Here is a 15465-nt window from a genome sequence, read left to right as displayed (position 1 = left end):
AATGCGTCCAGTGATGGACATTAACCCGTAACCCTTCCCTATTATAGTATTTCTCACAGTAGTGTGGGTTGTTGTTCTCTGTGGATCATACAAATACTCTGTGGATCAAGCAAATCTCTGGCAGCTATAGATAGATTTCACTCCATGGGGTATAAATGGTCCCAACTCATTTTTTCAACTTTTAAATAAAGAAGGTTTTTCTTAATTATTCCTGTCTTAGACGATTTTTTTTAAAAACATGGTCAAATTTGTGTTATCAGAGATATACAAAAAACATTTGTTATGGGTTTGCAGGGAACCTTTTTTTATATCTTCATGTTTTTAGTACCTGATAACTTGCTTAGCTGGTTATAGTAAAATAATCAGTTTCTACTTAACTATAGCAGCCAATGAGGTACCTAGTTAATTTGTGCTCAGTGCATCATTAATGATCTTATGCAGGCACACTCTCATAGCTATTTGTGTGATAGTGTGATTGTGTGATAGCTATTTCTGCTAGCTTGTTTTAATATTCTACTGGGTTTGTTGCATGTCAACACCCTGTTTTATTTTTTTTATGATAAACCCCAACAGGTTTCATGATGACATGTAGATTTTATATTAAAACAAAGTTCCTAACATCTTTTTATGTGTATTTCCTATCTCTCTAAGGCAGTGGTGTCAAACTCGTGCCATGGAGGGCCGTGTGTATGCAGGTTTTCATTCCAGCCTCAGATCTTGATTATATAATTAGTTAAATTATTTGCTGAATTAGGGATGCAGGTTTGTGCACAATGGTGACCCGACGTCTATGGTGACCCGCATTGTCTAAATAAAAATTTTCTTATATTCTGTGCTTCAATGCAGTTAAACGCATATGGCTGAATGAGTAATTGGACTCAATTAAGGCAGCATTAATTGGTTGGAATGAAAACCTGCATACACATGGCCCTCCATGGCACGAGTTTGACACCACTGCTCTAAGGCATTTGCTGAAGAAAATCACCAATTTTAAGTTATATGAAGGTTAATAAAATTTGAAAATACTCAAAAAAGTCATTATTTCTTAGTTATAGCCTGGCGTGTATAAGCCATTTAGCTACACATTTAATGGGAAATAAAAAACTTGGCCATAATAATTGTACATTTAGGGAACTTAGGGAAAAAATTTTTTAAAATTTGAACAGATTTCTCTATTTTGAGATTCTTTCGAACTCAATTTTTAGAAAAAGTAACATAGTAGCCATAGTACATATTTACTGTGTGTGTGTGTGTGTGTGTGTGTGCATGTGTGTGTTTGTCCTGTCACACATGTATTGCTTACCTGTATTTGTCTACTGCGAATTACGCACTTAATAATGCTCAGCGTATTCGAACTGGGGGCTAGCTAATAGCTGTTTGTATAGGGGCATTGTTAGCGTACCCTGGGCAGAGTTGTAGTGGCTTGTCGTGGCTTGCTTTGCAAGAACTAATAACACTGGCAATCAAATTGAGTGTACTTCAAGAGGTTCACTCTATTATGTACTGCGGGAATTTCACGTACTGCAGCGTAAGAATTCATACAGTATGGAGCTCAATCATGCATTACGTTTGACGCACCGGTTTGCCGTGAAGCTAGAGCATGGTGAATATTATCTTATCGTACAGTGTAGGGTATTTGTACCTCCATGGGTTATACCTGTCACGTAGAGAATGGAAAATACTGATTCACGTTTACTGTGTGCAAATATGTGCTAGATGAATGTAAAAATGTCCCTTGGTGTGATCATAAATAGTAACATTTGTAAAATGTCACCATCTCCATGCAATGAAATATACATGCTGTGGAGTACAGAAAAACATGCAAAAGTGAATATTACATATTTTGCTATGTGTATCACAGTATGTCACAATGTTTTTTGGAGAAGTTTTGGATAGGTTTTTGGGCCCTTAGATACCTTAGACCCCTGTACTGATAAAAAGATAGCAATTCCCATTTGAAAGGGTTTCAAAACAGTTGATGTGTATTAAAATATGTGATTATGTTATGATTTACAGCAATGCACAATTTGGACATTATGGATAGATTTGGGAACACTAAGGGACACCTGGGTACACTGTTTACCTTTGGCTTAATAGGTCTAGTTGTTCTGCATTTGTGACATTTTATAATCATAATTTTGGTAGAAATAAACAGAATTATGTATTCTAAGTATCGTAAAGTGTCTTGCTTCATTTTAGCCATCTTTCCAGTCTCTGTGATGCTCACATCTGGAGTTATATGACCTTTAATATGACCTTTAGAACACTACCTAAATGGTTGAGGGTTGGCCAGATTTGGTATCTGCACAAAGGGGTTAAACTCTTGCTCAGTGTGAGTAAATGTTCCCTTACAGAGCAACACAACAGATAAATTATTTGTGAAAAGTTCACCCTGTACACTCAGAGCACAGTATGCAGGACATGGAAGCCTGTGATCTGTGACCTTTCAACATGAACTGCATCATTCCAGTCCCTCTCCAGATGGAAAAAGAGAAATGCAGATGATAATGATGTAACTTCTCTCATCAAAGTGAGAGTGGCCTGAGCCTCCTCTTCAGCTCACAGGGAGCCCCTATGAAGCACTCAGGGGTCAGAGTCCCCAGGCTGTCCAAAGGGAGGTCATTATTCCCTCTCTCTGAGACCCATCGCCCTCAGCTCCTCCCTCCATCCCCACTACAATCTACAGGGAGCTGCTGTTGTTCACTGTGTCCTTCTGGTCTCAGGTGTGAAGGGCTCTAAATTGCTATCCAGGGGATGAACATGTACAGTGGACTAATGACCTCCTGTAATGTCTGATGATTAATGGACTAATGAACATGTTTATCACTTAATTGGCTCTGTCTGCTGTTGACCTTCAGAGAGAGAGAGAGAGTCATCAGATCCATCTACCAAAGGGAGTAGCTCAGTTCATAGCTCCATTTCATCTGATAGATTTTCCATTTTCATTGTACCTGTACATAACAAGAAATAAAAAATGTTATTGAAGTAATTCAAACAATTCCCACCTTAATTATCCTTAATTTATTATCCTTATATTTTGTATGTATGTAGATAGTTTTATTAATAGTTTGGCTGGTTCAAATACATGAAATTTGTCTTTTAAGGATTTTGTGATACTGGTAAAATAAATTGAATGCATTAAGAGTATGCTATATTGCAGTACAATGCTGTACATTGTACAGCCTGAAAGCCACTTCTTTCAGCGAATAACTCATATAATAACTAGCGTGGTATAATTCAGTACCTGTAACATACTTCTGAGGAGAATTTTCTGTGCCTGCAGAATGTGTCCTGTGATGGACATTTACATTGAACCAGTCCTTTTATAGTGTTTCGCACAGTTGTTTGGGTTGTTGTTCTCTGTACAGAACAGCTTTAACATGTCAGTATTCATGAGCTGTTTCAATTACATTCATAGCTTAAAAGAGTTAGATACAATTAAAACCAGAGTACTCAAGTCTGATGTTACCTTCATACCACCTAGTCGGTATGATTGTAACAGGGGCAGAATAATTGTAACAGTAAATTAAAACAACCATTAATGTGTGTAGGGTGGTTTTTTGTCTTCACATGCTAATGTTAATCAAGGAGACACATTTGCAGTGGTAATGTGAGACAAGCCACATCCTCAGATTATGAAGCATGGGGACTTTATTCATGAACAAGACCAGGTCAAAACCTAGTTTATGGCTGGACCGGCCGACCAATGCTGTAAATTCATAACTCGGCCGACCAATGGTGTAACTTCATCACTCAGTCAGTCACAGACATTTGTGTTTACAGGGCTGGCCCCACTGTTGCGGTCCAGCCAAAAAAGACAACTTTGAGGGAAGCATGGCATCGATTGTGCAACTTTTAGGGAGGGATTATCTTGTCTTCAACAGCATTAACCAATATTTAGTGGTATTTGTACAGTAAATGTAATGTAGGGTATGCATTTACTCTGGTATATTGTTATGGGATGCATCATTTAATAAAATATGTACTCTCAAAATGGTATACGTGCCAATGCGTCTCAGTTTCAAACCTAACAGCCCCATGGCTTCAGAATTTCATTGCAGTTGGGGACTCAAATTAACGAGGCGCACGTCCCATTTTTCACCGAAATTACAAAAAACACCCATTCGTAAAACTAAAATGCTTTGTACCACACTGTAGACAAGACATTGGTCAAGATACATATAAAAATATTGTTATTCAATCGAAGTTTAGCTGTCTAGCCATGTCATAAAACACTGTCTTTGGGTCCACTTCGGAATGGTTCTGACTGCCTTTGGGTCCACTTTGGAATGGTTCTGACTGCCTTTGGGTCCACTTTGGAATGGTTCTGACTGCCTTTGGGTCCACTTTGGAATGGTTCTGACTGCCTTTGGGTCCACTTTGGAATGGGTCTGACTGTCTTTGGGTCCACTTTGGAATGGGTCTGACTGTCTTTGGGTCCACTTTGGAATGGGTCTGACTACCTTTGGGTCCACTTTGGAATGGGTCTGACTGTCTTTGGGTCCACTTTGGAATGGTTCTGACTGCCTTTGGGTCCACTTTGGAATGGGTCTGACTACCTTTGGGTCCACTTTGGAATGGTTCTGACTGCCTTTGGGTCCACTTTGGAATGGGTCTGACTACCTTTGGGTCCACTTTGGAATGGGTCTGACTACCTTTGGGTCCACTTTGGAATGGTTCTGACTGTCTTTGGGTCCACTTTGGAATGGGTCTGACTGTCTTTGGGTCCACTTTGGAATGGGTCTGACTGTCTTTGGGTCCACTTTGGAATGGGTCTGACTACCTTTGGGTCCACTTTGGAATGGGTCTGACTGTCTTTGGGTCCACTTCAGAATGGTTCTGACTGCCTTTGGGTCCACTTCAGAATGGTTCTGACTGCCTTTGGGTCCACTTCAGAATGGTTCTGACTGCCTTTGGGTCCACTTTGGAATGGTTCTGACTGTCTTTGGGTCCACTTTGGAATGGGTCTGACTGTCTTTGGGTCCACTTTGGAATGGGTCTGACTGTCTTTGGGTCCACTTTGGAATGGGTCTGACTGTCTTTGGGTCCACTTTGGAATGGGTCTAACTATCTTTGGGTCCACTTTGGAATGGGTCTGACTACCTTTGGGTCCACTTTGGAATGGGTCTGACTACCTTTGGGTCCACTTTGGAATGGGTCTGACTGTCTTTGGGTCCACTTTGGAATGGGTCTGACTGTCTTTGGGTCCACTTTGGAATGGGTCTGACTACCTTTGGGTCCACTTTGGAATGGGTCTGACTACCTTTGGGTCCACTTTGGAATGGGTCTGACTGCCTTTGGGTCCACTTTGGAATGGTTCTGACTGTCTTTGGGTCCACTTTGGAATGGTTCTGACTGCCTTTGGGTCCACTTCAGAATGGTTCTGACTGCCTTTGGGTCCACTTTGGAATGGGTCTGACTGTCTTTGGGTCCACTTTGGAATGGGTCTGACTGTCTTTGGGTCCACTTTGGAATGGGTCTGACTGTCTTTGGGTCCACTTTGGAATGGGTCTAACTATCTTTGGGTCCACTTTGGAATGGGTCTGACTACCTTTGGGTCCACTTTGGAATGGGTCTGACTACCTTTGGGTCCACTTTGGAATGGGTCTGACTGTCTTTGGGTCCACTTCAGAATGGTTCTGACTGCCTTTGGGTCCACTTCAGAATGGTTCTGACTGCCTTTGGGTCCACTTCAGAATGGTTCTGACTGTCTTTGGGTCCACTTTGGAATGGGTCTGACTGTCTTTGGGTCCACTTTGGAATGGGTCTGACTGTCTTTGGGTCCACTTTGGAATGGTTCTGACTGCCTTTGGGTCCACTTTGGAATGGGTCTAACTATCTTTGGGTCCACTTTGGAATGGGTCTGACTACCTTTGGGTCCACTTTGGAATGGGTCTGACTACCTTTGGGTCCACTTTGGAATGGGTCTGACTGTCTTTGGGTCCACTTTGGAATGGGTCTGACTGTCTTTGGGTCCACTTTGGAATGGGTCTGACTGTCTTTGGGTCCACTTTGGAATGGGTCTGACTGTCTTTGGGTCCACTTTGGAATGGGTCTGACTGTCTTTGGGTCCACTTTGGAATGGGTCTGACTACCTTTGGGTCCACTTTGGAATGGGTCTGACTACCTTTGGGTCCACTTTGGAATGGTTCTGACTGTCTTTGGGTCCACTTTGGAATGGGTCTGACTGTCTTTGGGTCCACTTTGGAATGGGTCTGACTGTCTTTGGGTCCACTTTGGAATGGGTCTGACTGCCTTTGGGTCCACTTTGGAATGGGTCTGACTGTCTTTGGGTCCACTTTGGAATGGGTCTAACTATCTTTGGGTCCACTTTGGAATGGGTCTGACTACCTTTGGGTCCACTTTGGAATGGGTCTGACTACCTTTGGGTCCACTTTGGAATGGGTCTGACTGTCTTTGGGTCCACTTCAGAATGGTTCTGACTGCCTTTGGGTCCACTTCAGAATGGTTCTGACTGCCTTTGGGTCCACTTTGGAATGGGTCTGACTGTCTTTGGGTCCACTTTGGAATGGGTCTGACTGTCTTTGGGTCCACTTTGGAATGGTTCTGACTGCCTTTGGGTCCACTTTGGAATGGGTCTAACTATCTTTGGGTCCACTTTGGAATGGGTCTGACTACCTTTGGGTCCACTTTGGAATGGGTCTGACTACCTTTGGGTCCACTTTGGAATGGGTCTGACTGCCTTTGGGTCCACTTTGGAATGGGTCTGACTGTCTTTGGGTCCACTTTGGAATGGGTCTGACTGTCTTTGGGTCCACTTTGGAATGGGTCTGACTGTCTTTGGGTCCACTTTGGAATGGGTCTGACTGTCTTTGGGTCCACTTTGGAATGGGTCTGACTACCTTTGGGTCCACTTTGGAATGGGTCTGACTACCTTTGGGTCCACTTTGGAATGGTTCTGACTGTCTTTGGGTCCACTTTGGAATGGGTCTGACTGTCTTTGGGTCCACTTTGGAATGGGTCTGACTGTCTTTGGGTCCACTTTGGAATGGGTCTGACTGTCTTTGGGTCCACTTTGGAATGGGTCTGACTGTCTTTGGGTCCACTTTGGAATGGGTCTGACTGTCTTTGGGTCCACTTTGGAATGGGTCTGACTGTCTTTGGGTCCACTTCAGAATGGTTCTGACTGCCTTTGGGTCCACTTCAGAATGGGTCTGACTGTCTTTGGGTCCACTTCAGAATGGTTCTGACTGCCTTTGGGTCCACTTCAGAATGGTTCTGACTGTCTTTGTGTCCACTTCAGAATGGGTCTTTGTGCCTCGAAGATTAATTTATGTGGGTCAGGTTTGGGTAACAGAGCCGTGGGTCCATTTTGGAACTTGTCCCACTTTTAGGAACCATAATGTGCTGCAATCCTGATAAAAAAATAGCTGCAAAAATAATGTTGAATAATTTATTTTTTGAAAAGAAATATTGGGAAAAAAAATTGGATTGATATTAGTCATTTCAATAGTTTCAGAGAATGAGTTGATGGATAATGGATATTTGCTGATTTTTGCGCGTTGGTCATGATCTTGTAATGAAGTCATGTATTATGTGATTTGAGGATAATTATTTGTGTGTATATAGCCTATGTGCACCTACATGTGTCATACACTTTTGTGCAGGCATATCATTTCTGCAGTGTTAGCTCATTGTTCTCTCAGGAAGTAGGTATTGTATACTAGATGCTATGATGCTATGATTTTTATCATTGTCAGACATGGAACCCTTCTTTCTTTCAACAAGAAGATGTGTTTGCATTGTCCTGAACAATCAGACCTGGATTTTTATTCTGTATATTCATGTCCATAACATTGTCAGGAAAGTTGATGACAAAATTTAAGATCATTTCATAAATTAGTCACATGCAAAACAAGTATGAATTGCGCACTTATTTTTTCATATGTAAATCAAGGGTTTGAGCTGAAAAATTATGTTCTCACAAATATGAAATTGAAATGAACAGTTCAGTATTTCTGTTTACATAAAAAAGTTCAAACATCTTGTGTTACAACATAGTACTGTGGTGTCAGTCTTTCTCGCATATTTAGCTCACTAGAGCTACAGTTGTTCGTCCTGCTTGTCGGCTTTTCTGGTACTTCCTACTCATGGTGTTCGTGACAAAAACGAGCTGCTTTCAGCCATGTGAAACAAGATAGCTTGGGAAAGTTCCCATCACCAGGTTCCTAACAGTGGAGACTGAGGTGTTTGTTCATAATTATAGGATTAGTGAGGATGGGACACAGCTGTTCCTCTGCGCTTTGGGAATGTGTTGTGGGATTTCTCACATACAAATAGCAGAAGTGGTGTAGGACTGCATGACGGCTGGCTCATATTGGACACGGGCCATTCTGTCGCACATTACCAAAAATGCCGGTGACCCAGAGTGCCACGCTGTCATTCTACATGTACTAAACTGCCACACGAGAGGATTAGAGCATGCCTGCGTTCTACAATGCGAGAGCAGGGCCCCATGCCTTTTTTTTGTTGTTGAAATAATGGTATCCCAAATGATCCCAGGGTTATATGTGTTACTACCTGTTTAATTGAAAAACAAACTGTGGTAGTAAGGGTGGTGAAAGCTGTTTGATGTTGGGTTTTAACTCAATTTGTTGCCTTTGTTATGCATCTGCTGTGAAGTGTCCGATGTCTAAATGAAGAAAAGTACATTATTTCAGGTTAAATGTGTGAATACAGTCCACCTGAATTTGGATCTCATGGATCCAGCTATTTACTGTAGCTAGATAGCTTGCGAACATTGACACATTTTGGTAGGCATAAAGTAATTCATATTTATGTGATATGTTATATTATTGTTCTTTTATTCTGGCTACCGAGAACATACTCATATTATTATGAACTTATTGGTTCTGTGCTTATTGTTAAAAAAAAAAAAAAAAAAAAATAGTGCCAATGTGAAAAAAAGACGTCAGATATAGATCACATATCACCTCAGTGAAAGTTAGGTTTGAATAGAAAGGTTATAATGACTATGGTCATTTTACGGAATAGACCATTAGCAGTCCCAGAATTATCAACTTTGACAGAAAAAAGAAAAAAGATGGGGACCTGTGTGAGTGCAAAGAATGTATGAGAGGCATTTCTGAAAGCCATTAAATGAGCCTTATTTTTGATATTGTATGCTACTTTGTAATATTAAATACAGTGGTAACCTTACGTGTGCACTCATCACAAAGGTAGCCTAATTGTGAGAAGTGTAACTGCTAAATAGGTTGCTTTATATGGTCATGTTGAGGTTGACATTACTGTGACTGAAAAGGTAAACACACATCTTTTCTAATAGCTTACTGAAAACTTTGAAGTTAAAAGGTGATTGGTCAGGGTCTTTCAAAACTAAGATGAATATACAAGCAATTTAGCGTTGGTTGTAACCAGTTAGCTTTGGTTTCAGTTAAAAAAGACGTTTGACTTTTAGAGCATTTGTGAACATACCAATTATTGTCCAACTGCTACTTATAGAGAATATAATAGAGAATTGTATCTTTTTCTATTAAAAAACATTTGAGTTAAAATTGAAGGATGGATCCACCCCTGACAATTAATCACACTTTCTTGAAAGTCTCATTTTTTAAAAGAGAAATGTGATGTTTTTTATTGACTGAGGAAAATTAATTATTGGTTTCTTTGAGTTGAGTAAAGTGGGTTTAAAAACTCAGCAAAATGGAACTTAATTGAAAAAATATTACTTCACTTGATGTTTTTCTTTTTATATTCTTTATTATGAACTCCAGTAGAGCTGATATACAGTTGCCCTATTCCTATGAATTAGACTGAACTGTTACTGCTATTTGAAAATTCATCTGTCCCATCAAGGCCCCTGTGATCACCGTGTACAAATGCTTAGGTGTTGATGTGGCGTGTTGGCTCTCAGGCAGCTGGGCTAACTCAGGCCTTCTGGTGTGAGTGTGAGGCCTGGGTGGATTATAATAGGCCTACTGTCGCTGGGGGATGGAAAATCGGCCTGGTGGAGTCGTACAGGACCGAACTGGAATGTCTTGATTGCACACACTGTATCTGTTCTTTATAAATTGTTTGGGATCCAATGCACCACTGCTTCACAGCAATGACAGCAAGCTACCTTGTGGCATACTAGCAGGCATCTAACTGGACATCGGGAAGGGTAGAGAGGTGATGAGGTATTCGGCAGGGTTCACTGCCCAAGGAGTAGTGTAATTGTCAGTGTATAGGGCAGTAATCTCACATAATCTCACATATGATGTTTCAGCCAAACGGTTGGGCCATGAAGGTGAATGTGTCAGTAAGCTTTTCTCAGTTCTTTTGGACTGTGCCTTGAGATGCTCTCCCTGCGTGTACGTTGGTAAATAAATTTATTGGACCTGATGTTGCTGTTGCATATGTTTAGAGTTCCTGGAGTCTGGTCCTGGGGTATTGGTCATCGATGGCTACCTGTGTGTGGGTGTGACAGATCAAGAAGATTAATATGAGGGGTGCGCTTCTCTTTTTATTCAGTCATATGAATAAATGCAGTGTCAAAGCAACATTCTGCTCTCTGCAAGATATTCGCAAGTAATGTACAAAAGCAAATAAACATTCCCCATAAATGACACCTCACATAGCAATAACTACTGGGGAAATGTTTCTTTTTCATTACACAAAAATGGCACAAAAAAAAAAAAAAAAACGTGTACAGGTACAGTAAAGACTCAGCCTTATAAAATAGATGACAATTGGATAGTTGTATGTTGTAATGGAAGCAAATGAGCAATTTCATGGACAAAATCTAAAAGGTAACACTGTGGTGTAGCCCAGGTTGCACCTAAGGAATGGCTAATATGTGCATTGTGTCTTATTCATTGCTTCTCCTGCTGTAAATATTAAGTCAGTGTAATGACTTTCTTTTGAAATAAATTAATAATTCTCTTTCTTATGTCTGGCAAATTAAGACCATAAATGAGGGGATTCAAAACCGGGGGAATGATGAGAAATTCTAATGATAAAAGGATCGCCAGTATCTGCAGTTCATTCCCAAGTTCAAATCGACTTATGATGATCTCACAAAACATAGTTATTGAGTAATTGACAAATGTCACTATGTGAGGGAGACATGTTTGCAGTGCTTTTTTCCTGAATTCCTTTGAGCTTTTATAACAGACAGCTAAAATTTTCATGTACGAATATAATACAAAACCCAATGGTATAAAAACTGTAGTTACGGTGATGAAAAAGCCTACAATGTTGTTAAGCGTTGTGGCGATGCAAGATAGCCTGACGACCGACCAGTTTGCACAGTACACTCGTGCTATTTTGTTGCCGCACATTGGTAATCTGCCAGTGAGTGAAACAACTACACACATACAAATAATGGGGTATATGGTGGCAATCCCCACCAATGTGCCAGTGACCTTTAAAGTCATTATACTGTTGTACTTCAAGGGGTCACAGATTGCAATATGCCTGTCATATGCCATTACAGTTAAAATGGTGAATTCACACATAGCGTAGGTGTAAATGACAAAAATTTGAATTAAACACGCGGGATGAGATATTGTATGAATGACAGAAAGTAGATCAAAAAAGAGCCTTGGATAGAATCCCAAAGTGCCAAACAGGGAATTCATTGACAGGCAAGAAATAAAGATGTACATGGGCTGGTGCAGTGTTCTGTTTCTGATTGTAACTACAACGATAATGACATTGAATAATATGATTACAAAGTACAGTGTGATCGTTAAGACAAAGAAAACATATTTCAGGTGCCCGTAGTCCTGGAACACAGACAGGTGAAAATGGGATGAGAAAGTTCCATTTTCCATCTGTCTTGCAGGTGCTGAGCGTCCCCACGTGAATCCTGGGGATCACAAAACAACTTTTAAATCTTACTTCAGATTTTTATATGATATGAATAATGCTGAGTAATTACTAAAGACTAGAGGGTTAGGATTCCACATTGTTCCACCTTGTTTTCCTGGATTCGCTGGAAAGACTAAAAAAAGGATGTGAGGCTTGCAGATGTGTTTCTGTGTGTCTGAAAATTCCTCTTAAACAATTACACTAAAACAAATTCACTAACAGAGCGCCTATCCCCCAAAATATATCGGCACTACCTGACACACAATAACATTGTAGTAGATACAGTACAGAGAAGTCCATGATGGTCCAAAGAAAGAAAAGAAAAATAATCAAGAACATACTGTGCCACCAAAGATCCTGAAGTTTCATCCAAGCGAGGAGAATCTGTATTTGCTTTTTCTTTTTTTTGCTGATGTTCTTACCATTTCACGGTAATAACATCATACCAACAGACGAAAATCGTGGTGGTAATGCGATAGTGTGGGTGTGCATTGCTGCCTCAGGACCTGGACGAATTGCCATTATTGTAGAAATCAATTATTTCAGCAAATAAAAACGTTTGCCAATTCAGCAAATAAATAAATACATAAATAAATAAATTGCAAATTTAGAAACTAAATTTAGCAAATAAAGAGTAATTGTGCATTTCTTAGTAGCCCCATGTACATTAATGCTGTTACACAGATTGCAAAATACATACAGCTGAAAAAGCAAATATATCACAATAACTCCCAGATACGGCATGTAATATTTTAACATTTTAAATTAAAGCAAAGCAGTATTACGGTTCCTATGATTTGGCTTTACCTTCCTGTGAGTGCTGGGGTCCAGTGTGCTCCTCTGTGTGGGATTCTGTGCTGTCACTGGAATGGCCCTTAGGTTTTATATGCCTGAAATCCCTCAAACTCCACAGGGTTTCCACTGTCAGTGGGCCTCATTTACGACACATGCGTACGATCACATTTGATCGCAAACTGCACGTAAGAACGTTTCTCAGAACATTTTGGCATTCATCACTTTTTTTTTATAATTTGTATTTGTTCACGGCTGTTTCCTTATGCGAGTCACATGAACAGGATTGCGCATAAAATTTACAAACAGCCGGCATTCATATCATCGTAGGGACCTATCTGACGCAGCAGTGATTTTTTTTGGGAATTTTAAAATATATTTTTTTCATATTTGTATCTCTGTTGTGCCACCATGTGTTTGGATTGGGCTATGCCTGCCAATGAATGCACATACCAAGTTGCATAACTTGGTATATTGCATAACATAATGTTAAATGGTTTTGCAATTATTAACATATTTATGATCAGCCACACCCAGTGCAAATTCATAGAATCATCATTTGGCCATTTTTGGCATAACTAATAGAAAAGCAATGTGAGTGCGAATGAGTCTGTTTTTGTTGGAGGAATAGCATTTTAAGTGTTTTCAGAGAATTTAAAATGGTAATAGATGGTATAGATAATCCTGTATGTTGGCCTTATGGTCCTTGAGGCGGATTTGGTCTTTGTGAGGAGGGACATCTACTGATTGTTATGACTGTTTAATAATTGCAAATTGAACTGACCATTATAGCTCCATCATGCGGCTAATCGGCACCAAAATTGGTAAGGGATTGTTGGGTGACAAGTTTCATACAAATTATCCAAGCAGATAAGGAAGAAGTTTAGACATAGGCCACAGCCGTTTACACTGTTGTGTGTAGTGGCTTACGACAGGCGCCCCAGTACAGGACCCCAAAATAATCAGCAACAACTGTCAGAAAGCTTCCCTGTGTGTGAAATTAGTGTAATGAGTGACCAATAGATTCATATTATGTATATTTAAATTAGACAGATGACTGTAATAAAAATTCAATTCAATACGTTCTGGAAACATATCTGTGAATAATTGCTTTGGTTTATTAATTCTTATAAGTGTGGTTTTTTTGCCTCATATTTTGATTTTCATCAATTTATTTTTTGGAAATATTTTATTACAGGTTGCAATCTGATACTCATACATAATGTCAGTAAAATTTCTAGTCATTCCCCCACGCTTCTCCGTATGATAATGTCAGTACAATTTCTAGTTATTCCCCCATGCTTATCGGTATGATAATATTTGTATAATTTCTAGTTATTCCCCCGCACTTATCGATATGATAATACTTGTATAATTTCTAGTTATTCCCCCACGCTTATCGGTATGATAATACTTGTATAATTTCTAGTTATTCCCCCACGCTTATCAGTATGATAATATTTGTATAATTTGTTTAATTTCAACCATTGTAATTATTTAGAACTGTTTGCTTATAATATATAGTGAATTCTACATTGTGTGAACGAAGAGTGTTTCCATGATTAAAATGGTTTTTACTTTCTGCATGAAGACGTGTGAAACTTAACTACTATCCTTCCATTTCTCTAATTCTATTCTCACCTTATTAATTCATTTGAACAGATACAAGTAAAAGGCCAAAGCCAGGTGATGTAACCTTTCTTTAAAAAGGAGCTATGAACTGATTACTCCCTTTGGTAGATGGATCTGATGACTCTCTCTCTCTGAGGGTCAACAGCAAACAGAGCCAATTAAGTGATAAACATGTTTATTAGTCCATCATTCATTAGTCATTAGACATTACAGGAGGTCATTAGTCCACTGTACATGTTCATTCCCTGGATAGCAATTTAGAGCCCTTCACACCTGAGACCAAAAGGACATAGTGAACAACAGCAGCTCCCTGTAGATTATAGTGGGGATGGAGAGAGGAGCTGAGAGCGATGGGTCTCAGAGAGAGGGAATAATGACCTCCCTTTGGACAGCCTGGGGACTCTGACCCCTGGGTGCTTCATATGGGCTCCCTGTGAGCTGGAGAGGAGGCTCAGGCCACACTCACTTTGATGAGAGAAGTTACATCATTATCATCTGCATTTCTCTTTTTCCATCTGGAGAGGGCCTGGAATGATGCAGTTCATGTTGAAAGGTCACAGATCAGCTTCCATGTCCTGCATACTGTACAGGGTGAACTTTTCACAAATAATTTATCTGCAGTATCGCTCTGTAAGGGAACATTTACTCACATTGAGCAATTATTCAAACAGATTGTATGTGGATAATACACAGTAAACAAATGGAGGAAAGAAATGCATGAACAACAGGATGCACACACAAACATGTGCACACACACATACATATGCATACCATGAATATGTACTCTGCGTTAGTGCCCTTGATGTGTGTACATATGTAGTGCAACTTAAAGGAGCTGATCTGCACACACACACACACCGATCTGCAATTTTCACACTGATAAAGGTGAACAACAGCATCTAGCAAGAATAAAATGTGCAATTAAAACAACTTGATGTATCTACAACTACATGATTTCATGACTGCTCTCAAAACCTTACTGGCCTGTTTCCACGACAACCACATATCTGATTACAGGGGCATGGCATAGAACAGGAACAGTTTTAAATGCCAGACTTCTGTCCTTAATTAGGTGATGTGATGTGTTTGTCCTCACAGCTTCTGAACTTAACACCCAGTTAAAGAGCCAACCATTCATAAATTAGACACAGAAACGGCATTGACTTGCTTTAATTAACAAATCTGTTTTATTTGTATATTTGTATA

General features: G+C 39.9%; 1 protein-coding gene across 1 annotated transcript; it reads right to left on the bottom strand.

The window, feature by feature from the left end:
• Positions 1 to 9777: 9777 nt before the first annotated feature.
• Positions 9778 to 12674, bottom strand: or127-1 (odorant receptor, family E, subfamily 127, member 1). Its single transcript, XM_035385962.1, has 2 exons — positions 12643 to 12674; positions 9778 to 11833 (listed from the first exon to the last, which is right to left on the bottom strand). Exon 2 carries the CDS (start codon positions 11796 to 11798, stop codon positions 10860 to 10862), a length of 939 nt encoding a protein of 312 aa, XP_035241853.1. The 5' UTR covers positions 11799 to 11833; positions 12643 to 12674; the 3' UTR covers positions 9778 to 10859.
• Between the last annotated feature and the right edge of the window lie 2791 nt (positions 12675 to 15465).

Source organism: Anguilla anguilla, chromosome 12 (assembly GCF_013347855.1).
Source record: "Anguilla anguilla isolate fAngAng1 chromosome 12, fAngAng1.pri, whole genome shotgun sequence".
Taxonomy (NCBI): domain Eukaryota; kingdom Metazoa; phylum Chordata; class Actinopteri; order Anguilliformes; family Anguillidae; genus Anguilla; species Anguilla anguilla.
Note: the sequence above shows the minus strand (reverse complement) of the source record. Positions and strands in the feature narration are given on the sequence as shown.